Source organism: Artemia sp. Qi Xiang Cuo, chromosome 20 (genome assembly GCF_049724085.1).
Source record: "Artemia sp. Qi Xiang Cuo chromosome 20, ASM4972408v1, whole genome shotgun sequence".
Classification (NCBI taxonomy): domain Eukaryota; kingdom Metazoa; phylum Arthropoda; class Branchiopoda; order Anostraca; family Artemiidae; genus Artemia; species Artemia sp. Qi Xiang Cuo.
Window position 1 is genome coordinate 17,924,128 of NC_142813.1, and position 26,986 is coordinate 17,951,113.

The 26,986-nt window shown below is 34.0% G+C and overlaps 1 protein-coding gene across 5 annotated transcripts in view; it reads left to right on the plus strand.

Annotated features, from left to right (window-relative positions):
- LOC148939954 (proton-coupled zinc antiporter SLC30A2-like) overlaps positions 1–26,986 on the plus strand; it is a 63,110-nt gene that overhangs the window by 17,643 nt on the left and 18,481 nt on the right. For 2 of the 5 annotated variants that reach the window (XM_089105970.1, XM_089105972.1), the window contains exons 2-5: positions 9,188–9,492; positions 15,305–15,442; positions 21,982–22,144; positions 25,518–25,671. In XM_089105970.1, the coding sequence (XP_088962096.1) occupies positions 9,196–9,492; positions 15,305–15,442; positions 21,982–22,144; positions 25,518–25,671 (752 nt within the window). In that variant the 5' untranslated portion in view covers positions 9,188–9,195. Of the gene's footprint in view, positions 1–7,255; positions 7,320–9,187; positions 9,493–15,304; positions 15,443–21,981; positions 22,145–25,517; positions 25,672–26,986 lie in introns of those variants that run through there. The other 3 variants (XM_089105974.1, XM_089105971.1, XM_089105973.1) reach the window with 3 other exon arrangements.

The window sequence follows — 26,986 nt, forward strand, 5'->3', positions numbered from 1 at the left end:
CTGCGATAGTATTTGTGCTCTACATCTTTCTTTAGGAGGTTATGTTATTTACCGTCACATTGCCATTCTGTTTCAGATGGTTCTGACACAAGGGATAGTCCCGAGTTGCTTTAGTGTGGGTATGGTTATCCCTATATTAAAGAAGGGGAAGCTAGCCGAACAGCCTTAGGTCAGGATGATGTCAGGAGAGCTTTTGACTGTGGGATTCATGCCCACATTTTGTTTGAGCTGTGTAAGCGAGGTGTGCGTTCTTCTATTGTAAGGTCACTACGTGATATGTATAGGAACCTCAGGCTTCGTGTTCGTTTGCAAGATGGTGAGCTTAGTGGGGAGATATCCGTACATAAGGGTATTAAGCAAGGGGCTATAACGTCCCCTACTTTGTATAATAACAGTGTTAATGATGCACAACAGGTTATCTCTCCGAATTATATTTGCAAGCATATTGACTTGTCACTTCTGGGTTTTGCAGATGATCTTTTAAATCTGTCTCGGTTGCTTTCTTCATTAGAAAATAATTTCTCGCGTCTTGAAAAAAGTTATGCTGGTATTGAAAAATGCTACAGTCAGGCTTGGTAGAATTACTGTAACACCCTGTAGTCACATTACGTACCTTGGCCTGCCGATTGGTCGTAATCTTCGAGAGACCCAGTCTTTGCTTATTGAACTTTCTAAAAAAGTGCGCATTGCCTATGCGGGTGCTGTTACTAGCCGTCGCAATTCAAGCCGTAAATATTTGGATCGTCTTTATAATGCAGTAGCTTTGCCTCATGTCTTGTACCTGTCTCCTTTTTGGAAGCTCCTGAGTGCACGGAACAAGAAAGACGTAAGGTCGGTATTTTGCAAGTGCCCGATATCTTCTTCAACTGCCGCCTTTTGTTAGAAACCGCCATATTTTTGCGAAATATGGAATTGCTAAGCCTCTGAGGGCCGTGGAGGAGGTAATTCAGAATTACGTGAAAAAACTAGAGCTTCTGGATCACAAGTGGGTCCACCTTCTCAAATAGTTATGTTATTATGTAGCTCTTTCTGTTTGTATTTGTTTTTCTTGTCAGTTTTGCTTTTTCTTTCTTTTCTTTTTGTGCTCTGTCTTTTTCTGTTGATTGTAATACGGGTTATTAATAAAATTCGTTCATTAATTCATTTTGTTAAAAATAGTTCAAAGGTCGGATGAGAAAAACTCTAGTGTCAATACAACCCCCCAGGGCCCAGAGGAAGGCGTTCTAAGTTATGCCCTAAAGGCATGTATGGTTCTTATGAAAGGGATGCTTGTATAAACTTCATAGCAGGCTCTTTTGATTGGAAATTAAAAGTTCTAGTTCACTTTTTAAGAGTAAAGAGATTTAAGGGCAACTAGTCCCCCTCCCCACGCTCTTTTTTCCCCAAACCCATCCGCTACACATTTTGAGACAGCCAATTTTTTAAAAATCGTACAAAAATTAGAAAACATAAACTCCGGTGTCAATACAACCCCCCAGGGCCCGGGGGCGGGCGTTGTAAGTGTTGTCCAGGGGGTGTATATGGTTCTTATGAAAGGGAAGCTCGTATAAACTTCAGAGAGGGATCATTTGATTGGAAATTGAAAGTTCTAGTTTACTTTTTAAGAGTCAAAAGATATCTGAGGGTAATTTGCCCCCCCCCACACACCCTTTTTTCCCCAAGCCCATCCCATAAAATTTTTAAAATATCCATTTCATTAAAAATGGTTCAAAAGTCAGATACGAAAAACTCCTGTGTCGACGCAACCTCCCCCCAGGGCCCTGAGACAGGCATTATGAGAAATGCTCTGGGGTCATATATAGCTCTTATGGAAGAGATACTCGTATAAACTTCGGAGAGGGCTCATTTGATTGGAAATTGAAAGTTCTTGTTCACTTTTTAAGAGCCAAAAAAGACCGGAGGGCAACTAACCCCCCCCCCCTCCCCCCCTCTACGTCCTAAATGCACCAGATAAAAGTTTCGAGATAGACATTTTGTTAAAAACAGTTCAAAGGTCAGATAAGAAAAACTTCTGTGTCGACGCAACCCCCCAGGGCCCGGGGGCAGGCGTTGTAAGAATTGCTCTGGCGGCGTATATAGTTCTTATGGAAGGTATGCTCGTATAAACTTCGGAGATAGCTCATTTGATTGAAAATTGAAAGTTCTAGTTCACTAGTTCACAAAGAGTCGAAAGATATCGGAAGGCAACTAGCCCCCATCCATGCTCTTTTTTTCTCAAACCCATCGGATAAGAACTTTGAGATAGCCATTTTTTTAAAAAATAGTTCAAAGATCATATAATGAAAACTCCGTGGTCGACACAACCCCTGGGCCCGGAAGCAGGTGTTGTAAGTAATGCTCTGAAGTCGTATATAGTTCTTATGGAAGGGATGATCGTATAAACTTCGGAGACTACTCATATGATTGGAAATTGAAAGTTCTCGTTCACTTTTTAAGAGTCAAAAAAGATCAGAGGGCAACTAGCCTCCCCCTCTCCACGCCCTATTTTCCTCCAATCCATCCGATAAAAACTTTGAGAGAGCCATTTTTTTCCAAATGGTACAAAGATCATATAACGAAAACTCCTGGGTTGACACAATCCTTCAGGGCCAGGGGTAGGCGTTGTAAGTTATGCCTGGGGGATATATACAGCTGTTGTGGAAGGGATGCTTGTATAAACTTCAGAGAGGGTTCATTTGATTGGAAATTGAAAGTTCTAGCTCAGTTTTTAAGAGTTAAAGGAGATCCGAGGGCAAATATCCCCCCACGCCCCTTTTACCGCTAATGTATTCGATAAAAATTTTAAGATGGCCATTTCGTTAGGAATAGTTCAAAGGTCAGATAAAAAAAAACTTCGGTGTCGACACAACCACCCAGGGCGTGGGGGCAGGCGTTGCAAGTATTGCCCTGGGGGCATAAATGGTTCTTATGTAAGGACTGCTCGTATAAACTTCAGAGAGGGCTGATTTGAATGGAAATTGAAAGTTCTAGTTCAATTTTTAAAATTCAAAAGAGATCGGAGGGCCCCTAGCCCCCCCCTCTCCCACGCTCTTTTCCTCCAGAGATTGGAGGACAACTAACCCCTATCGCCCTCCACGCCTTTGGGTTTATCGGATGGATAAACCCATCTGATACAAATTTGAGATAACCATTCTGTTAAAAATAGTTCAAAAATCAGATATTAAAACTTTGGGGTCGACATAACTCTCCAGGGCCCAGGGACAGGCATCGAAGGTTATACTCTGGGGATATATATGGTTCTTATAGAAGGTATGCTCGTATAAACTTCAGAGATAGCTCATTTGATTGAAAATAGAAAGTTCTAGTTCACTTTTAAAGAGTCAAAAGGGACCGAAAGGCAATTAGCCCCCCTACGCTCTTTTTCCCCAAACCTATCCGATAAAAATTTTGAGATAGCCATTTTGTTAAAAGTAGTTCAAACATCAGAAAATAAAAACTCAAAGGTTGCCACAACCCCATTTTTTTACTTTGATATTGTTACTTTTATACTAATTTTGATACTTTGATGAACATTTGATTTTCAAAAATAAGTTTGAATTTGAAATAAAGAATTTTTTAAAACTTGAAACTTTTTGCAATCAAAAACGAACAAAAATTTATTTAAAATAAAACTTTCCGAAAGATAGGTTTTTCAAAGAAAATTAAAGGCAATTTAGACTTAAGCTCAGGAGATACAAATACCAGTTAAAATTCAAATTCAAAATGACCAGAAATTACTATTAAAGAATAAATGGAACCCAAAACGAACAGAAATTAAAAAAACAATCATAGCAAAAAACATACAACAAGTAATAATATAAATGAATAAATAGATCTTAAAGCTAGTAATGCTTAGATTTAATATGAAAATTAAGCTTAAAACGAAAAAAAAATATTTCCCTATTGAAGTATAAATGAAACTTAAAATGAACAGAAATTAAATAAACAATCAATGAAAACAAACATACAATAGATATTAATGTAAATGAATCTTAAAACGAGTGAAACTTAAATTGGATATACAAATCAAGCACGGAACGAACAAAAATCACTACAAACAAGAGTTTGGTATCGCCTCCTTCTCTCACTGTAAAAGTCTAAAATCTACTGCGTCATTGGCGCTTTACTGAAAACTATATGCGTCTTGAAAAGTCTTGGAAAGTATTAACAACATTAAATTGAATATTTGATGTATAATGACATTAATTGTTGAAAGATCCATCAGTTCAAGAATTTATTTCACTGCAATTTTATTTTTATTTTCAATGCTGTAAGAACTGGAAAAGAAAATATTTGTAATAGAATTCGTTTTCAGTTTAGCGCCAATGACGCAGTGGGCTTTTGGTTTTTATTTACAGTTAAGGAAGGGGTCAGTATCCAAACTCTTGTTTGTAGTGAAACTATATTCGTCTTGAACTACTTCAAAAAGAGCTAATAAATTAAATTGAATATTTGATGTATAATGATATTAATTGCTGAAAGTTCATCAGTTTAAAATTTTACTATAATTTTAATGTTTATTTTAAAAATAATTGCAAAAGAAAATATTTGTCACAAAATTGGTTTTCAGTAAAGCGCCAATGATGCAGTAGGTTTTAGACTTTTACAGTGAGAGAAGGAGGCGATATCCAAACTCTTGTTTGTAGTGATTTTTGTTCGTTTCAAGCTTGATTTGCATTGGCAATTTAAGTTTCACTCCTTTTAAGGTTTATTTATTCATTTACATTAATATCTATTGCTTATTTATTTACACTGATTGTTTATTTAATTACTGTTCGTTTTAAGGTTTCATATATACTTAAACAACAAAATATTTTTTTCGTTTTAAGCTTGATTTTTGTATTCAATCTGGTAGCATTACTCGCTTTAAGATCTATTTATTCATTTTTGTTACTACTCGTAGTGTGTTTTTTCTACGATTGTTTTTTTTTAGTTTCTGTTCGTTTTGGGTTTCATTTATTCTATAATAGTAAATTCTGGTCGTTTTGAGTTTGAATTTTAACTTGTATCTGCTGAGCTTAAGTCTAAAATGGCCTTTACTTTTCTTTGAAAAACTTATTTTTCGGAAAGTCTTTTAAATTAATCTCTTAAAAAGGACACTGAGACTTCTGATTTCCAATTGAATACCCCCTATCTGAAGTTCATACGACCGTCCTTTCCGTAAAAACCTTAATTGTTGACAATGGACAACTAATATAACTTATAGCCCTTGCCCTTTATGTCTTAGGGTGGTGGTGTCATTCCCTAAGACATAATTACTGGACCTTTCAAATCTACTCAACAAAGTGGCTATATCAACATTTTGATGGTATGGAAAATGATGGGCGAGAGGGGGGGGGCTGGCTGCCCTCCAGTCATTTTCAACTATTAAAAGGGCACTGGAACTTTCAATTTTCAATCTAATGACCCCCTCTGAAGTTTATGCGACCATTTTTTTCATAAAAACCTTATATGTCCCTGGGGCATAACTTACAATCCTTACCCTTAGGACTATGGAGGGGGGAAGTTAGTCTTCAAAGACATAATTACTGAACCTTTCAATTGCGCTGGATAAAATGGCTATCTTAAAATTTTGATTGGATGTATTTGGGGAAATAATGGGTGTGGAGGGGTAATGTTTGCCCTCCAATCACTTTTCACTAGTAGAAAGGGCAATAGAACCTGCAATTTCCTATCGAATGAGCCCCTTTTGAAGTTACTACAACGGCTCCTTTTTTACAAAGTGCCCTGGTCTAAAGTTAAAAAAAAGTACTGTGCCCACATCGCTCTTTGCTTAGGCAGCGCGGTTGTGCTGCCTATATTCTTTTGACTGTTTTGTTGAACAAATGGCTATCTCAAAATTTCTATCAGATGCAATTTGGCAAAATACGACATGTTTTTCTGTGTTTATGTGTGGGGGGAGGGGAGCTTCCCTTGGATCATCTTAACTTTTATAAAGTGCGCTAGAACTTCTGATTACTAATTCAATGAGCCCCCTCCAAAGTTCATACTACCACCCTTACTATAAAATCTTATGTGCCCCCAGCGCATAACTTACAACCCTTGGCTTGAGGACTGTGGAGGGGTTTTCATCCTCAAATATATAAATTCTGGACCTTTCAACTATGCTGAACAAAATGGTTATATCAAAATTTTGATAGGATGTTTGGGGAAATGATAGGCTTGGGGGGCTGTTTGCCCTCCAATAACTTTCGACTGTTAAAAGGGCACTAGCCCTTTCAATTTCCAATCGAATGAGCCCCTTTACAAGTTTCTTCGACAAGAAAATAAAATACATACATCGCTCTGTACTTAGGAAGCAATCACAGGCTATTGTGATGCCTGTGATTGGAATACGCTGCGTTAATAATCTTGGTACTCGTATTGTCTTTCAATTTACCTTGCTCCTTCACCATGGGATAAGTCTAACATGGGCTCATAGCACAAACACTTTATGTGGATAAAGGTAAAAAATAAATTTAGCCCACTCCCTTTCATCGTTAACTCCTCCACTAGAACAAAATTCAAAATTCTATTGGTCCCCAACACTTAAAATTTTTACTTGGATCCTCCAAGTTGCTCTGCAAACAGCCATTTCAGGTATAATATTTCGATTAACTGGGTACACAAAGTCTCTTTTGATTTATTACTTTGTTAGTTCATCGTGAAAAAATCATTGCCTGATTCTTTTAGACTGACAAGACATCCTCTAGGCCCCCTTCTCCCCAAACCAATTTCTCGTGTCCTCTTGCCTTACCCCCTCTGGGTAAGGAGGGTTATTTTAAAAACTTGGATACACATTATCTTTTTACACAATTTTATAACATAATTTTTTATAGACGGAATTTATTGAAGAAGTGAATAGAATAGCCAAGACGAAATAAGTCCTCATTTTCTAGTAAGACCTATCTGCGAAAAAAGAGGCTATTTGAATAATTTTGGGCCATTGACACTGGGAATGCAGAGGGGTTTTCAACCCTATAGAGATACTTTATAGTCTTTTCAACTATTCCGAAAAAACATGTATTTATAAGTTCTAATCTTTAGCTTAGATGGGAGAAAGGCCCTATTGTTTTCAATCCCAACTGAAGAAGTTTCTCCAAAGCTTTTACAACTATCCCATCCAAACAAAGTTTGAAAAAAGAAGACACAAACAGCAGCCACTTTTCTCTTTACTGATTCAACGGTAGGGCGTTGACTCTTACAAGTCAATTGAATTAAAAGAGAATGATCTTCATTTCTTGAAAACACATGTTTTTCGTCGGTTTGTTGATTTTTATTAGTAGCACTTAAGAAGGTTATGTTGCACCTTTGACATTGAGTGCTCAACATATTACTAATTTGAGCTGAGTGTTTTCAAGGTAAGTTTTTTTCTTTGCATGGCGTTGCTTGCCACATGTCTCCTATGTATTATTGTTTCCTCTGAAAATTTCAAATGGAAAGTTTTAAAGCCCTTTCTAGGAGGGCCAAAAGTGATTGGAGGGCAACCAGTTTCTTATGGTCTTTGCTACTCCTGTGAATCTTGTAACCCCATGGTATCTAATATTACACATAGCCGGTCTGTCCACGATAGTTGAAAGATTGAATGAGTACCACCGAGGACGACATGACCCCTGCGGTCAAGGGGGTATTAGCCCTAAATCATGTAAATTGTTCATTGTTTCCAAATATGTTTCAGTACTGTAGTGAAGAAGGATATTAGTGATCTTGCTTGTCTGATCAACTTGTATCTCTTTGCAATTTTTCACTAACGTTCCAATAATATGGTAACGACAGTGTGCCTGAGTACATCAAAAGACTTTATTTGCACCCGAGTTTTTAAAATTTGTTATCTACAGTGACTCAGAAATAGCCTGACGTATTGAGTAGAAACTTCTAGGGAGTGTTGATTGGACCAAGCGAAGACCAAATTATGACTTGAGGGGATAGGTCAGAGAAAAATTGAAAGACAATACGTGTCTAGGTCATCAAGACCTATAATATCTTGGTGACTAAATCTGAAAAAAATGAATTGAATATTCAAACGACCAGAAATTATCAAAAATAGGAATGGGGCTACTACCGGCTAAAACCCTCTAAAGGTCATAACTTCATTTGTGCTCAACTGAAGATAAAATGCTGTTCAATTAGTTAGTCTTGTATTATTGCAAATTTGAAAAACCTAAAAAGTTTTGAATCTGCATTAAACTAGTGTCATCTAGTGTCATCTAGTGTTACTCTAGTTTCAGGTGTTGTGTTGCTTTTGATATTATGACAAATAAAAACACACAATTTAAAATTCGTTTATGCTCGTTTTGTGGTTTAATATGGTAAACTCTTCTTTACAAAACGTTATTTGATTTTTTATTATTATTAGATTAATCTTGAAAAGCCCACACAATTAGAAATGCGAATAACAATTTTGAAAGTTTGGAAGTTTTACGGAAATGTTTGTAATATTGAAGGAAGAATTGCAGAAGTCTCTGAATTCTAGGCGCTGCTTCTCTTGCGTATGTCCCTAAATAACTATTAATTGGCAAAATGTAAATTTTGCTTATGTATAATTCAGCTATAGAAAAGAATAAGTAGTTATTACAGAAATTCCATCTTTTGTTGACCTATGTAAAAAAAGCTATGCTCTGATAGAAATGCAGTTTATGCAACATATATTTGCAGTATTAGTTCATTGAATCGACTTGTAATACTTTCCTATATTTGCAGAATTCTGAAACAAAACTAGCGCTTTACTGAAAACATAGAACCGACGGAAAAACACTGGGTTTGGAGCAGGAAAGTCCTCAAGTACTCTGCAAAAAATAAAAGATTAGTTTATTCGGCTGTCAATACTCTTTTCCCGGCCATGAATTTCACTGTAATTTTTTTTATTTTTTGAATGTTTGTGTTTACTTTAATTCTCTAAAGAGCTGAAGCAAGTTCAGTTCTTATTTCTTATTTCTTATTTTGCATAAACTGTGAAGCAATACTTTTGTTTGTTTTAAGTTTCAGCTTTGGTCTTTACTTTCATCAAAATAACAATTTTTTCAAATTAATAAATAACATAACTAGGAAGAGGTTATACATCCCAACCCCCCCCCCTTCCTCTCTCTCTCTCTCTCTCTCTCTCTCTCTCTCTCTCTCTCTCTCTCTCTCTCTCTCTCTCTCTCTCTCTCTCTCTCTCTCTCTCTCTTCACATTTCACTCTCAAGAAAAATGCAAAAGCTACTTTTAAAGAATGTAATTTATCTTTTTAGTTCTAGAAATGCAGAATGATCAACTTATTCCAGATTTACTATTGGCAGATGAAAGAAGGTCAAATGACTCTAGAACGCCAAGTTTAAATTTTCAGATTGACTACTTTGCACCAAGAATAGGAAGAAGCGAGCGAAGCTCCCCAGATTCAGAACTCCTTGATGTACCCAATGTCTCTTTCAATAGTATATCATTAACACCAGAAGTCCCATGGTATAAAAGGATATTTGGCGTGAGGAGAACAGATGGAAATTCATGGCTAAGTGGTGGTGAACGCCCTGATGTCCCGCTACTTAGTCCTGTTATGGTGAATTTGTATTCCATTTTCGTCTTTTTTTTTCATTTGATAAGCAGCAAATCATGAAATATGTATACGGTATAGTTTTTTCATCTATACCGTAACATATGCGTTAAATATATTTCGATGTATTGTTTGATTAGTAAAACTAAAATAATACGTTGTTTTTTTGGATATAATATCCTCCAGTTATTCAACGTATATTCCTTAATTTTCCATAAATAAAACAAATTCTGTCAAATTAATCCTGGCTGGTCTTCAAATAGACTACATAAAATTTGATCTTTCTTTAAGGAATCGTTCCGAGGACTATGTATATACGACATTCAAGTACCTCTGTGATTTAGAATAAGTTATGTTCTATGCTGATAGTGGCTGAACAGAGCTATTCAATATGTTTAGATAGTATCCCTGATAATTAAGTGTTATAACCAACAGCTGCAGTATCTCCAGTCCTTAAAAACGGAAAATCGATAATTGGTGTTATAATCAATAGCTGCAGTATCCCCGGTTTTCAAACACTGAAACACGATAATTCAGTGTTATAACCAATAGCTGCAGTATCCCCAGTCCTCACACTCTGAGCCACCAAACACACGGGTGCTCGAACAATAGAGAGGATAACGCAGTAGCAAAGTCTTGATGACAGTGAACTAATTAAATATTTCGGCCATATATTTCAGGGTTGTCCTCGGCAAAAAAGCAGAATAAAGGTAAAATTAAAATTAAAAAGTTTTAATTAGTGAACTAATTAAATATTTTGGCCATATATCTCATAGTCGTCCTCGGCAAAAAAGCAGATTAAAGGGAAGATTCAAATTATGATGAAAGACCAAAAAATTAAATCATCAATAGAACATTCCAAACTTCATTTCTCAGCTCAAGTTCAACTAGGACTCTTAAGCCAAGTAACGTTGTTAGGAGTGTTTTATTTAGGGTTTTAAGTTAAATTTTTGTCGTTTTGTCGTTAACTTAATATTATCTTTTGTTACTTCACAAAAAACGCATAGATACAAAAATGAGCTTTCAAGTGATCCCTTAAACATCTCTCCATGGTGATTCAATACCTCATTAGCAGGGATGTCAAAAAAGAGACATATTACTGCTTCCTATGCCAAGAAGTGGTTTTCATCGTTGCACCAGATAAGGGGGGGGGCTCTATTTCTCCTACATGTGGTTTTCGGCTATAGAGATTTGAATAGTGTAGTTTCGATTTTGATCCAACTCCTTTTTTGTGGGCTTTCTGGCTGTTTTCGAAATTTCTATATATTTGTTTTCGCAATAAACTTTCACCATTAACATTAACGAAATAATAGCTACCATTCCCAAATCAGCTTCAAATGGCAATTCTTCTTCACTTGATAGTTTTTTCTTCAAAATTTCGATTACTATTGGCTACAGTTCGTCTTTTACTAGGCCGAGGCGGACGCCGCAACTATGATTGAATTTTATCTTCATTGCACTTGCTTTTTTTTAGTACGACCATTAGGTTCGTGCCCGAAATATTTCACTAGTTTTGTTATACTTTTCGTTATCTTTAAAATTTCCTCATTGCGTTGGCCTCTTTATTGTTTGAATTTGGAAAGGCAGTGTGGTCTTCTTCGTTGTTTAAGCACACAGATATAAGAAAGTACAGTGAAGAAAATTTTATATTACCAGAATTTTATGAGAGAGTAGAAGAAAGTAGATAATTTCATTATCACATGTATAAAATTGTTAAACTTCAGTTGTGCTGGTTCCTATGTAAAGGCATCACCCTGAGTTTAAGATTACATATTTTTGACCATACAACAAATGGAAAAAATCTCCAGTGAATCTCCTGTTCCTGTCCAAGATTTAGCTGCTCTAGACAGAGGCCAGAAGTTTTAATAAATTCAAGTTTGAAAATAAATAATTCTATGAAAGGTTTCCATGAACATTTTCTTACACCCAAATTAATTATTATGTTTCTTTTTGTTGTCTTTAAGTATATTTGGTAACTGGCTATTTTGTAGTCGCTCCTTTTTTTTCTTAAAATTATATTCTTTTAAAGAAAAAACAGCAACATTTTCGTTGGGATCGCGTGACAGAAAAAAAGAGGGTGACAAAACAGTGCTTATAAAAATATTCTTCTATTTTAGACCCGTTGTTTCTTCAGAAAACGCTGAGTTTGTCCAGCTATTATCAGGACTACATTTAAGAATCTTTGGTCTTCTTTCTGCTTTGATTTGTCTAAAGGAAGGCAAAAAAGTCCAGCGGTATTGGCAATAGATTTACCACAACAGCTTTGTTATGCTTTAATGTCAAAAGCTTTCTCATGTGCACGCACTGTGCCGCATTTTCGCCTTTAGCCTGTACTAGGGCCACAATTTTATTTATATTGTTTTGTTTTTTCCTTTCTTCACTGTCATTTCTCCTTTATGTTAAATTTTTGCTTTTCATTTTTTTTTTCTCTTGTCTTTTTTCCTGTTATTGCTCATTATATAAAAGTTTGCTACTGTGTCTCAGACGAGATATTGTCGATATTACGTATACCTGAAGGAACTTTGTACTTATCAATTTATGTTTTTTATTGATCAGATGAGTAAGCAGTGTTGCCAAAAGTGTTGATTATTCTTGTTTGCTTTGCAAAATAGAATTGATGAAAGTGGTTTTTTTTATGATGCACTGGTTTCTAACAAAGTAACTAATATAATCTGGGTTACATCATTTTTAAGTTAGCTACTCCTTAAAACAGGGAATGAAATGCGTTTCTGTCTTCAGTTAAGTTGTAAAACTCCTTAAGGATCTAGCCTTTTGACTACTTTTATGGAACACTAGGAAGTTTCATACAGAGACGGTTCACTACAGCCGTTGAAGCGCAAAGATACCATGATACTTGTATATTTAAAAAGCATATGCATAGGAATAGGCTAAATCAAATTCTAGAAGCCAAGACAAATATTCAAAGGGCTAACCTGTAATAACCTAAGCTAACTATGGCTAATGAAAAATATGAGTCTTATATTCTTGACCTATATCCTTTTAAAATTCCCCCAGGACTTGCCTATTAAAATTGTGTATTGAAAGGACAGAATCCTCATGTTGTTTGTCAAATATTAACGGAAAACTTTTGATAACCATGTTTAGTTTCTCAGTTACCTGCAATTTATGGTTCTACAATGCTTTCAATTTAAAATAACGGATACGATTTTCAACGGATCAGTAGAAATATTTCAACGCAGCCGTTGAACCGTTGTGACGCAGAAACTTAAAGCAAAAAACAGAGGAAATTTTACGGGTCACGCAAAAACGGCCGTTTTTGCGTGAAATCGCATCAGTGGGAACCCAGGGATGTGCTTTAGAAAACTTCAAGCCTGCAAATGGATTTTTTAGCAAAAGCAATCGAACAGTCCAGTTGCAAATAATTTCAAAAAGATCAAACGATTTTAAACAGTCCTGCATATAGATTGAAAAAAAATTTATTGTGTTTGACCCCTCCCCCACATTTTCTAGGGTCGTATCTGTGTGCCACTATAGAGGGCAAATATTCTTTTTTATTTTTTTTATCAACTGGCATCGGGAGCCGGTTTTGTTTTCTCTTGCACCAAATTTTAAATTTAGTGTTTCTAAATGCTGATTAACGATGATTGCCTAAATCCCTTGGGGTCAGCAAAGACAGAAATCAAATTTGTGGGAACGTCACTCAAATGGCTATCTTTAGGTTATCTAGACAATTGATGGATAAAGTACAACTTCCTCTAAGACATAAAAGGAGACTGTTCAGAAGAGATTTTAGAGAAAAAAAACGTATTAAAATGTGTACGAATCTGTATGTTTAGGTATGAAACGCACTTTCCAAAAATTTTTCAAACCCCCTCCCCCCCCCCCAAAAAAAAAAGTTCTCAGTTCCTTTGTAATGCTCTCGAACCTTTAGATCCATCATTTTATAGTCCCCTATGAGGAAGTTATAATTGGGATAATAGGCCGGAAGTGAACAAGATTTTCTTCCTTAATTCTATCATTGTAGCTGTGAATATGTTTGTTATTCTAACACGTTGCATCTGCGGTTTCTAAATTGGATGTTGCAGCCCCAATCTGTTTGCATCAGCACCTTGTTATTTTATAATCTTAACATGGACAATTTTAACCCCAAGAAGAAAAAAAGAAAGAAAAAAGAATGAATGAAAACATGTCACAAGAAGAAGTGAAAAGCCTCATTCAAGCAGCTGTTAAGGGTTATTTTTCGGAATTTGGCACCCTTGCTGCTACAAAGCTGTTAAAAAAATATTTAAAATGTTAAAAAATGTTATAACATGTTAATAAAAATGTTTAAAAAAATATTGATGTATAACTGCAATTTTTGCGAAAGTACCCAGACCAATGGCTTTCAGAATTCGACATCGGCCACTATTATACAATTTCTTGAAGGCTTTAGACAGATTGCTGAAATGATGAGACTAATAAAATAAAGACGCCATTATATTGTAAATGTTTTCAAACAATACTCTTGTGGAAATGGATTCTGTACCTTGTAGAGCCCTTCCCTCGTTGTTGATAAAAGAGTTCAGGTATATCAATGGATATGGTGTCTGTATGATTATGTGCACTGATACTATAGATATAGAAACAAACATACTTTAAGAAAAATATTGGTAACCTCTGTTGGCAAGAACCGTTTCGGGAGGTCTTAGAGTTCCAATAATGAAATATTTTTTTAAAAAGATATGGATAATGGCGTTTATATTTTATTTTATCATTTATAAGATGATTTTTAAATCCCATTTATTAATGGTTTTGATAGAAGCTACATCAACGGATGGAGATTAAATATCAATTATTTAAGGGTTAAAATTTTACGAAACAAGTTTTCAAACTCTCAACTTTTGTTTTCTTTTTTTGCTATGAAAGAAAAACTGCATGGTGATCTCAACGACGACGACGTCTGTTGTCGCGTCTTAGCTGGTATATTTTAGATGCAGGCAGGAACTTTAGACCAAAAAATCAAATATTCTCTTAAAACTTCGCTCATTCTTCTGCGATTTTTTTTTACTGCACGAAAAACATATGAACGCTCTGAGTATATAGCAGTGTTGTCATATACAAGGGCATTCAAAGAATATACATAATTATTTTTTATTAGGTTTTCTGTTACATTTGATTTTTTTTTATAACAGCTTTTCAACGTAAGCTCCTTTAAAGTCGGTGCACTTGTACAGGCAGTGCTTTCATCCTTTTAGACCGTTTGTGAATAAATGCGGGAAACCCGTTTATGAGCCATGTTTTTGCTGTGTCTTTTCTTCATCAGCGCTATCAAAATATACGTGTCTTAACTATTTGTTGAGTTTTGGGAATAAAAAAAGGTCAGTTGGACCTAGATCTGGACTTTAAGACGAGTGTCGTGGCAATTTTCACCAAGATTCCTTCAAAGTTTCCTTTGTATTGCGTGAAGGATGGGCTGGGAAATTATGTTGATGCAAGAGGATTCCATAATGGAGGTTTTCTGAATATTTTTTATTTAGCTAATTCTTCTCTCAATTTTCTCAAAACTTCTGCATAATATGCTTCTGGGACAGTTTTTCAACTGCCTAAAAAGTCTGTGATACAAATACTTCAAAGTTCTAGGAAAGGCATGCCATTACCTTGCTCACAGAAATCCCAGTTATTTTTTTTAATGACCCTTGTAATAACCGGAGCCCCCTAATAATTAAAAGTTATTTGCTTTTTGCAAGATTATTATCTTGGTAGAAGTGTTTTTGACTGAACATCTTTTTCTTTAAATATGCTGTCAATTTTAATTAAAAATCGGAATTTGTGAAAAAATCTAATGTAGTACAACTACTACAAATAACTTTTCTTTCAGACAGCTCCCTTACTCCTTGAATCCAGTTCAGAAGATAGCCTATGCTTAACTGCACCTGAAACAGACGCATCAACTACCAATAAAAGTAAAGGTATTCGTCAACTAGCCTGTGCTGCAGCTATCTGCCTTGTATTTATGGTAACATATCTTTTTTTTTTATAGAAATTGTCTCGCCTGTAATGGAAGAATGTTTATCAGATATTTTCTTAAATAACTAAGACAATACGAAAGATTCCTTGAGGGTGTATTTGTCCTCCGGCCGTATTTTCAGAGGTATATTATGTTTAAGAGGTAATTACTTGGCAAAAAAAAAAAAAAAAAAAAAAAAAAAAAAAAAAACTTTCGTCCTAATCAAGCAATTGAGACAAATCTCCACTTGAACGAGGTTTTCACCTTACTCATCTATCCAACTACCTAGGACCAAACAGTATAACCGAACCATCAACCAAATAGAAATGTCCAAATCCATGCAAAGTCGTCATCAATAAATGTAAGTTGTTGTAAATTTACAAACAAAACCACCTTAATTCTAGCGAAATATTTCCAAGTAGAACCTTCCATTAGGGCTCATCAGAAGAAATAACACCTGCCTTAACGGGTTTCGAGGCTTTACTTTCTTTACCCGGCACAGTGGATCCTCTACCATAAGATCTATATGGTATCCCTATGTCAGGTAAAACTTGTGAAATGCATGCATACTTGTCAAGCTATTAAAAATTACATACAAATAGTGTTTCAATGTTTCCTCAATAAAATCCTAGAGGTCACTGAGCAAAAACCATTATGGAACAAATTAAGACTGGTCCAGATGTGTCACTTATTGGTATCTGGAACCAATTACAGATTTAAAGATCCTCAAGCTTGTTTGAAAACAGTCTACAAATTCAAAATTCCAAAAAAGAAAAGCGAAAGAGAAATTATATTAAAATATCATTCAGTATTTCTTTACAATTTTTTTGTATATTTACTTAAAAGTTCATGATACATAAAACTAAATTTTTTGAATTGCCAACTAATTTTTTTGGCAGAAAAACCTCTTGAGATCAGTTTTTCGCTCAGCTTTTTACATCAATTTTTAAAATCTGTGTAATTACTGCATATTTTTGCATACCAAAATAATTGGGAATAATAAGCTGAATAAGTAATATTTGAATGTATATTACTTTCAAGGAATGGAAAATTAATTACTTCAAAATTAAAATCATCCGTTTTATTATATATTTTAAAAACTAATTTATTATTAACTGAAATATTAATATTTAAATCTAAGAAATGGTCCGAGTGCCCCATCCCATAGCTAGGCTCCAGAATTAACTCTTGTGGATGGACATTTTTTGAAATCTCAATAAACTCTGCACAATTTATTACTAAGAGATCGTCCAGATATCTTTTATTATTTGAAAGGTTATATTTTACATTGCTTGGGCTATGTTTATTTATCATATATTCGTATTCTAATTGACTTAAAAACAGGTCCGCTATGAATGGACTCGCATTCCCACCCATAGGAATACCAACAGTTTGTTTATATAAATTCCCATTAAATATTATAAAAGTATTAAATAGAACAAATTCCAATAAATCGCATACCACATCCAAGCTATAAAATCTTGAATTAACAGTAATTCTAAAGAAATTCGTCCATCGGGCTGTTTTATTAAAAGAATCAATTTTCAAAAATCCGATATTAGACAAAAGAAAAGATTTCTTTATGACCATTTTAAATTTTTCGAATACTAAATTAAGTGACAAATTTTTATACAGATCATTAAAATCAAATAAATCGACTCTTTTATCTGATATATTTGCCAAAGAATCTATCACTTGTAACGAGTTATTAACACTCCAATATGGGTTAATGTTAGAAAAAATTTTAATTCCGGAGCAATATGCTTTAAATTTATTTCTAATTTCTCCTAAAATTAAAGATAGGTCAGTAGCCGCAATTCTGGTTGGACACCTTGCTGCCCCAGCAATAAACTTGCTGCCCCAGCAATAAAACGTGGTTTTGGTGGATATTTATGAAAGTTTATCGTCCAATATAAGATAGAAAACTTTTTATCATTATCATTTATTTTAATATTGAATTTTTTTCTAAGTTAATTGATCTGTCTATTCAATTAGAGTCTTCTCCTTCGTATCGGCTTTTTCAAATGTATTTGTTGTTTGTAACTCTCTTGATAATATAAGTCAGTAGATTTCGTGACAAATTATTGCAGAATAATTGAAAGCTTTATCAACTGGTACAATTATCAATTCATTCTGTATATTAGCAATTGCTTGTTTCATATTGGCTTTATAAAATATTAAATTTTTCTCAGAATCTGATGGATTAATTCTATACATTCTATTTCTTACACTAGTCAAAATCAAATTTATCCAATTCTGAAATCTGTCTTTAGTAATTTTTTCCTTTTTGTACCATTTATCAATAAATAAATTTAAATCATTCTTTAAACCCCTAAGAATATCTGCTGGCCTTATGTGGTAAGAAAGACGGAACTTAGCACCCATTTTCATTATATTTTTAAGATCACAATGCTTTATAATGGACAAATCCCCCGTTACAAACAGTTCATAATGTTGATTTCTATAAGTTAAAATTTGCCCGCAACTACAACCTTATTTCCAGTCACCCTCCTCGTAAAGTTTTTTAAGAACTATAATATAGTTACAAATGATTTGAACAATCATTTTTTAAAATCTATATTTCGAAAATGTTCTATCTTTATACACCAAATTACATGGAAGGACATTCCTCACTCTCTACTGGTTTAAGATTATCTGTAAACTAGTGTATTCTATTTAAATACAACTAAAAATAATAAAAAAATTTTATCTATTATACTTATTAACAATCTTGTAGGAATTGTTATACTTTTAAAAAAGTTTTGATGTGTATAAAATGAAACTTCCCATTCAATTAATTCATTTTTCTAGCTACATGTTGAATTATTTCCGAAAATTCAGAATACTTTTATAAAATTAATCTTTGATAACTTATTTAAAGTTTTTATTAAAGTAGGCATTCTATTATTCTCCAATATGTGACCTAAATTGATTCAAAATGTATTTAAATCTAAATAATTCTTTTTATTGTTTTTCCTATGTCCTCTTGATTGGTTTTTACGTTTATTATGGGTCTTTCGCTATCATAGATTATTAGTTATCGGATGATTACCAATAATCGGTTGATTATTGGTTATGGGAACTTTCAGGAAATGATTCCAAGCCTACATCATGAAAATTGTTTTAAACATTGGAAACAGCAAAAAATTTATATATTAATTTTTGCTTTTTTACTAAACCTAACTTTTAGAGAATACACATGGGACTGTATTAGCTGGGTGTCAATTAATGTTTTGACCCTAAAACCAAGGCCGCATCCATGGGGTGGGGGCGGGGGTTAGGTGGTTCGAACACAAACCTCGGCAGGTTTTTGAAGTATTTAACACCGCCTCTTTTCCCTCCACAGGGATATGATCTTTGTCTTATAAAACTGAAACTTTCAAAATAAATGAAACTATAGCATAAATGAGGTGAAAGTTTATTGAGGCTCATACCTAAAACAAAAAACCTCGTATGGCTTGATAGCCTTCTCAAATCATTAGAAGTGTGTTTTTAAAACCTATAGTCAAAGAAAAGTGACCGAAATTAAAATTAGCAGTAAGATTCTTTTTGCCGAGGTAAGATAGGTAGCCTATTTTGCCTGTCTTGGAAGTAATATTCTAAGCCTTAAATAAGACCTTAAAATAGCTTTATTGGCATTATTTATGCTCTGGATTCATTCCGTTTAAACAGCTGAGTTGATTAATCATTTAATAAACTTCAATTTAAAAAACATAAAAGAAGTTATGATTTCAATATGGTATTTTAAATCTTAAAATTATATTAGTCATTTTTATAATAAAAATCCTTACTGCTTCTGCCCCCTCCTTCGGCTCTTAGGTGCTCTAAAACAGATCGAATCCCTTCTGTTAGTTCTCAAGGATCTAGATTTTCAATTAGATATCAAATACCGTTATTTTCAAACAAATACAGGATGAAAGGTAGAACTTCCAATTGATTCTTGGCAATTTTAGCGGAAGTTAAGGAAGGAAATATTAAAGATTGTCTTTTGAATTGTGACGAAGGATCATGAAGATTGAAATACTTATATTGACTTTTTTTCTTTTTTTTTGTATCCATGTTTTTTGTCTTTTTCTTTTGTACCCCTAGGTTCTATGCTTAGATCCTGTGTTGCTCGAGCTCAGCACTTATTTATTACTTATATATATTTCTTTTCTTTAACCAAGTTTTTTTCGTTGTCTTCATTATTATGACGAGGTTAATGACTGTTTTTAGATAGTACACCCAAACTCACGAGCTCTGCCCTCCGTTAGGGCTAATGTTTTTTTGTACTAAGAAAATCAGGAAAAATATAATGTCTCTGTTTCAAGGTGCATTTAAAGTTTTAACGATCGATGAAAAGAATTTTAAGGATTCTCACTGCCTAAGGATCTCTCATTTTGAAGTATCTGAAGTGATTTTATATGCGTCCAAAAAGTATTAAGATTAATAATTGAAAAATTATTCAGGGAAGAAGCAATTAAAGAATGGAAGATTGTTTTTAAGATTGAAAAAGGAAAAAAAAATCAGGAGATGCACGAACTAGATATTTTGTGAAGTTTTCATGCTTAAATGATCAATATGGTTTTTTGGAATAGCAAAAGAAAATCAAGAAAAACACCTAAATAACGATATAATAGGTCTCGACCGATTGTATGCTCATCAACTTAAAGTTCTTTATGATTGATTTTCGAAAAGTACTTTTTGAACGACAAAAAATCATAAATTTAGATTTCAAAAATTTTGGTTCAAGATTATTGGAAGCAAACCATAGATTAACAGAAATAATAACAATCATCAATAATAGTAAATATATTATTATTGTTGATGCTGGTGAAGATACTGGGAGATTTCTGGTATCGTTCACTGAGGATGATAACTGATGATTATACTGTGATTTTCAAAAATGGTTAAACAAAGGTGAGGGCTAGCGGGATCTTAGAAAATCAGAGAAAATCACTTTTGATCGATCTAGTCAAGGTGCACTTGAGGCACTCAACGCAGCCAAGCTCTACACGAAGTTTTCTGCCGATAATCAAGAAACTATAGCTGCGTTCGTTTTCGTCGTTCTATGGAAATCAAATCCTCGGTTTTACAATAAAGCCGTTCGTTTTCGCCGTTCTATGAAATGTTTCGCTTATAAGCCGTTCTTTGAAATGCCGTTCTTCGTTCTTAGTACCGTCGTTCTTAGAAAGACGAACTGAGCCTCATACTCCGTTAAAAAACTTTAGTTTTACTTTTGGGCGCCAAGTTTTAAAATAAAAAAAAACATGACAGAAAACAAGTTTATTGATATTTAATTTGTAGATTATGTTGATGGGGTCTTTCATCTAAAAAATGGTAGCGATTTGTTTTTCGTATATGTGCCACAGTTTTGAAATCTTCAGAAAGTTCTGGAAGCATTTTTGGGATAAATTGCTTTCCAAACTTACAAAAATTCCTTAGGGGTCACTTGGAAACATCATGAGAGGAATTTCTAGATATCTTAGATCACAACTAATGCAGGTTTCAATACCCTTAGGAATATGTTCAATTGCTCAAACGTCTTAAGCTTAAAATTTAGAAAGGAAATTCGGCTGATTAAGTGTTAGGCTAAGTGCCACAACTATGAGTATTGTCCATATTATGGAGTAAAAAATATTTTTTTAACATGTGTCCCTATGTGGAGTCCTATCTAGGATTGCACCCCCATTTCAACTAATCTAATGTCTATGCCCATTCATAAGCATTCAAAAGCAAGAGTGCCCATTTGCACTCTATAGAACGGTGCAACAGTCACTCAACAGTCACTCCTCTAGTAACTCTATTGCTTGTTTTACTACATTCACAAGTATATTTTCCATTTTTGTTGTGCCGGTTGACTGAAATTTGATCTGTGACGTTGAAATTTTATCTGGCTAAGGAAAGCTCTTATAAGCCGTTTTGTCAGTTAAAATGAAGTTCTAAGAACGGCGAAATAAAGCTCACTTTAAGAGTAAAACCGAGAAAATCTTTTTAGTACTAAGAACGACGAACAGTGAAAACGAACGCAGCTTATGAGACTGTAAATCTGCATATATATATATATATATATATATATATATATATATATATATATATATATATATATATATATATATATATATATATATATAATGATTTCCATGTATTGTTGTTAGGGGTAACAAGCACAATTTCATGTTTTATTAAGCAGCTATTATTACGCGCAGATACTTCTGCAACCCACAAACCATTCATTGTTTTGATATGTTTTAGTTTTTTTTTACTATTAAGCGTTTTTATGTCATTGCTAACAACAAATGTAGATAGCTTCGTCTGTAAAACTGACAAAATCTAGCCCGCCTTCCCCTCGCCCCCCCAAAAAAAAGATCATAGATGAGGAAGTAATGTCAGCTATGTGCTGTTAACCGTTGATGTATGAGGGGGGGGGGTGTGCTAATCGTCGCTGCTTTCTTCCTCCGCGTAAGACAGGGAAAACTACTCAATGTGTCCAATGAACATAGTCCATAATGTATTTAGTGTAAAAAGTCTTTTGCTAAACTTTGAGGAAATAGATATTTTTTCTTTAGGTTGCCCAGGGAATTGGAGGCTATTTAGCAAACAGTTTGGCCATAATGACAGATGCAGCTCACATGCTATCGGACTTCGCAAGTTTCCTTGTCAGTCTCTTTGCTTTATGGATATCCCAAAGAAGTGCTTCTCGTAGAATGTCATTTGGGTATCATAGAGCTGGTGCGTTCCGTTTCTATTCTCAGGTTTATTTTGCTTATTATTTCTTCCAATGTTAAACAGATTTTACAGTACGTTCGGCTATCTATAAGCATAAAATAAGGTACAAATACAAGTTCAAATAGGAATATGTCTTTTTATTAGAAAATGAAAATAGATACAAAAAAAATCTGGATATTTCGACCACATACACCATTGGTCGTCATCGGCAGATGAACTAAAGCATTACAATTAAAACAAACGTATACTCTAAAAATGAGGAGAGCTGCTGGTGCCTCAGACCACACTCTTTGCTTCAAAGTTGAACTGCTACATAATAATGCCTCGAGAAAAAGAGCTTATTTGGTTTATTTTCTTTTTGAAATAAAGTTTAATTTTCCAAAATAAGTCCACTTTTTATGAAGTGCTTGTATGTTTTGGGACTGTTGATATATCGTAGGCTAGTGTAGCCTCTGATGCTAAGAGGCTGTGTTAATACCATTTTAACTGCTGTTATCACAAAATGGCAGAAAACACCACTTTGCTTGGACGCACCCTCTTTTCCTAATGAAAAAGTTCTCTAAAACCTTCATTTTTCCTTCGAGTTAACCCTCTCCCAATATTGTTGGATCATTTGTTTGACACGATCACCTTTGGGGAAAAAAGAAAGAAAGAAGCAAAAATAATTATACACGTATCTATGATTATCTTTTTGCTGAAAAGTTTTTATATCAGGGCTTGAGACCTCCGCATCTGCGCTCTCTGATATTTAGGAGTTGATTGTTGAATTTTCTTTAAGGTGAGTCCCCCTTTTAGGGATATTTTCCCCTTTTTGGAAAGTCAGACTTATTTCCTAGGGCTATTGACTCTAGTGGGTAACTTTAAATATAATTAATTCAAAGCATCATCACACACAACATACTGTAAAGAATCTCCATAAAAAGCCTAACCTTTTGATGTTGGTATTGTTGTCAAAACCCCTCTTTTATAGGCTCAATCACTATTAACACGAGTTGTTCTTTACTCACAATTTGTTGTCACAAACTGTTTGATGAATTATTTCTTGCAATAAGGAACGATTAAAATTTACAACATATGTTGTTATTTTATTTATATTAATTATATTTATCGTATCGTTATTTCTAATTAATTGCATCTTGACGCTTTGATACCTTTCATGTTCTGGCTTTTCATTTTTATAAAATTAAATTTAATTTTAAGAATATGGCTCTTATATATTTGCTTGTCTGATTTTTAATGCATTCTTAAAGTCTAACCCAAAGCTGTTTTTTCCAAACTTTAAGTTTTTTGTCTAAGCTCTAAGTTTTTTTTGTCCAAGCTTTATTCTATCTAAAACTAAAATCAAAAGTTTCAAAACGCAACTCTGACATGAATAATACTCAGGTGACAGACTTGATTAAGTGAGCTATTGATAAGCATTGAGAGAACCAATTGGTGATAATGCGAGAAAAGATGGCAGCGAGGATCATGGTATCGCTCCATGAAGAATTACTTCTGTGAAATTATTCACTGATATTAAGTAAAATACATAGCCCTGGGAATTCTGCAATCGACATTAAATTAGCTAAGAAAAAAAAATCAGCTGGAATGGTTAGAGAGAAAAGCATTTTCTTTAACCTCTTTTAAAGAAATTTTAACCAGGGCCGGGGAGGAATTTTCGTTGTTGCCGGACTGTTAATTTTGCTACAGTTGACTCCTGCTAACTCGAAATTCACATAACCACGAATTTTCTTCGAATTACGGATAGTTCAACTTATGCATAGTTCGAGTTATAGAGGTCATCCTACATGAACTTTTACTTATAAAGGTAACGAGTTATAAGAGGTAAGCCAAATAAAAATTCGAATTAAACAAGTACAAAATCGCTAAATTTATTCCCTAAAGCCACTAAAAAGTTAAAAATAACTTTATTAGTGTATTACAGATATCAAGACTTGACTTTAAAATGTCAATAATAAATTTAGTTTGCTAGGAAATACACGGTTCTAGGCGTTTACCCCTCGGCGATTCCCTCTGGGAAAATACCTCTCCCCGGAAAATACCTTCCTCCCACGGAAAATGCTCCCTCTGGAAAATACCCACCGTGGAAAATCCCCCCCCCCCGGAAAATACCCCCCTCTGAAAATACCCCCCCCACCCCCGTGGAAATTAAGGCTTTCCAAATTTGAGAATTTTATTTGAGTTTTTTTTTATTTCCGTAGGGGCACGAATTTTGGTATTAAAATTCGAAAACACACCAGTTTTTTCCTTACTTTAGAAATAGATTTGGGCTATAGATTTGCATATTAGGGAGGGGGGGGGGTAAAGTATAGCGGGTCTCCAAACAAAATATGTTAGTTATAATTATTCTGCATAGTACTCGTAGATATAAAGATAAATAAGTGTATTTTAAAGCCAAACTATACGGCCGCGAACATAATAGAATAGGATAAATTAAAGGAACAAATAACATGAAGTTTGATCAACGATCATCATAAAAACACTTAAAATGAAACTCTACCAGATACCTCGCTATTCTTCTGTAATTTTTAGCGGCCATACCTAGAAGGAATTGTTTTTTGACTTCAAACTGTCCAAATATTTTACCCCCCTATGTGCAAATATATAGCCCAAGTTTCCCATCTATTCTGTCACTTTGTCTTTGTCTTGTCTCATGCTAAGATGAAAGAAACTAACGGAGAAACCGGTTTGTTCTCGAGTTTTACACAGCGTAAACTTGAGTGAGAAGCGCATAATACACAAGTACCAAAATTCCTTCCCCTACGGAAATAAAAAAATAAAATTCTCAAATTTGGAAAGCCTTATTTTCTACGGGGGGGGGGGGGGGGGGGTGGTAAACGCCGGCCACTGAAATATACACCTGAACATGAACCGAATCTGATACAAAATATGTTAAACATAATAAATACATATCAAAATCTACACGTTGCAACGCGCATACTGGGGTTTCGACTAACAGTGGTTCGTTGAAAAAACTTCTTATCTACTGCATTTCGCCTTAAAGAGGTAATTTCTGGTCACTTAGACTTACAGTGGTAAAATATAACTGCAAAATTGTTTCGAGTTGCACATGGTTTTTTCTTCGAGCTAGACAGGTTTTTCCAAGGGCATTGAAAATAATTCGAGATATCGAGGATTTCGAGTTATCGATGTTCGACTGTTGTAGAAATAACTTTATTATTTTTGTCTTTCAGAGATCCTTGCAGCTCTATTCAGTGTATTCGTTATTTTTTTTATTGTTTTTCTGTTTCAATGGTCATTGGAGCTTTATTCAGTGTATTCTTTATGTATATATATATATATATATATATATATATATATATATATATATATATATATATATATATATATTATTTATTATTGTTTTGTCTTTCAGAGGTTCTTGGAGCTTTATTCAGTGTATTCGTTATTTGGATAATTACTGGTATTTTGGTGTATTTAGCAGTTGAAAGAATCATAAATTCTGATTACGAGATAGCTGCAGATACTATGATCATTGTGGCTGCAATTGGTGTCATTATGAACCTTGCGTAAGTCCCTTTTTGCCGTTTGTTTGCATGGTTCCGATTTTACATTTGTGGACCATTTTTTTTTTTTCGTTTTTAGAAACGTCCAGAAGCTGACTGATGAGTTGATGATTCAATTCCTGATTATGTAGTTCAAATGTGTTATCAATGGTCAAGCACGTAAACAAAAAGGAGAAAAGTTGTTAAATAATGATGAAAAATAATAAAACGCTTTGGCTGCTATCAATGTTTATGAAATTAATTATCTATCTGCGTGTATGCACTGAATGAACTGCTAAACTATGTTCATTCATATCTTTTATCTAAAAGTTAACAGGGGGTACCACAAGGGTAGCACCATTAGATTCCTTATTTTATACTCTTTTCAAATTTCATATTTGCGTTTCTGACAATGCAGTCCACCCTCACCACTGCTGGTCCCATATATAACTGAAATAATATATAATATAATATTAAATAATAATTTTTCGTTTGGTTTTCATCTTGTCATGTGTTGTATAATGTTTTTTTTCCAGGAGTATTAATATTTTTTTTTCAAAACAATTTTGGAACAATAAAAATTAAATTACTTGTAGTACTGGAACACAAGCACGTTTGTTTAATGTTTCGCAAAATCAACTTCTAACTGAAGGTATGTGCCCTTCTTGTTGCCAGTGTTTTTTTTTAGGACTAATAACTATAAACTTCATAACTATAACTAATAACTAGGACTATAAACTTCATTGCGCGTTCGATGGTGAATGAGACTGGTATTACGCGTTAATCGGCATAATATATTAATAACCAATAATATCCCTCGAATGGTTCGTGAAGTGTCTTTTTTTGACAAGTGCTTGACTGGGAAGACGAAGCTAGTTTTAATTTTGTATCTATTGGCATCTAAAATCAAAAGATATTAATTCGAGATATTTGTCTTTTATTTTATAGCATGCGTTTGATTTGCTTTTTCTTTCTGATGGGAAGAATTTTTATGTATAATATCATTTTGGAACTTTGCTACATAAATTTGTTTGCTTATGCACTTGTTTGCATACCTTTCTAGTTTACTTTATACTTGCTACTACTACTAACAACTCAGTGTAGCACCAAGCTGCCTGAGGCCAGCACAGCTACGCACCCTCGTTTTCTATCCCAATTTATTCAATGCCTCTCTATTTACACCCTCCCAATAAGTTACCATTTCATTTAATGCTTACAATAGTAGATCAAAATAGGTAATAAGATTTATTTTCAGACTAGATGACAACGGAATTTTATTTTGATCAATAATACAAAAGCCCTTAAATTTTGATCAGCGCAGATACTCAAACTTACATCA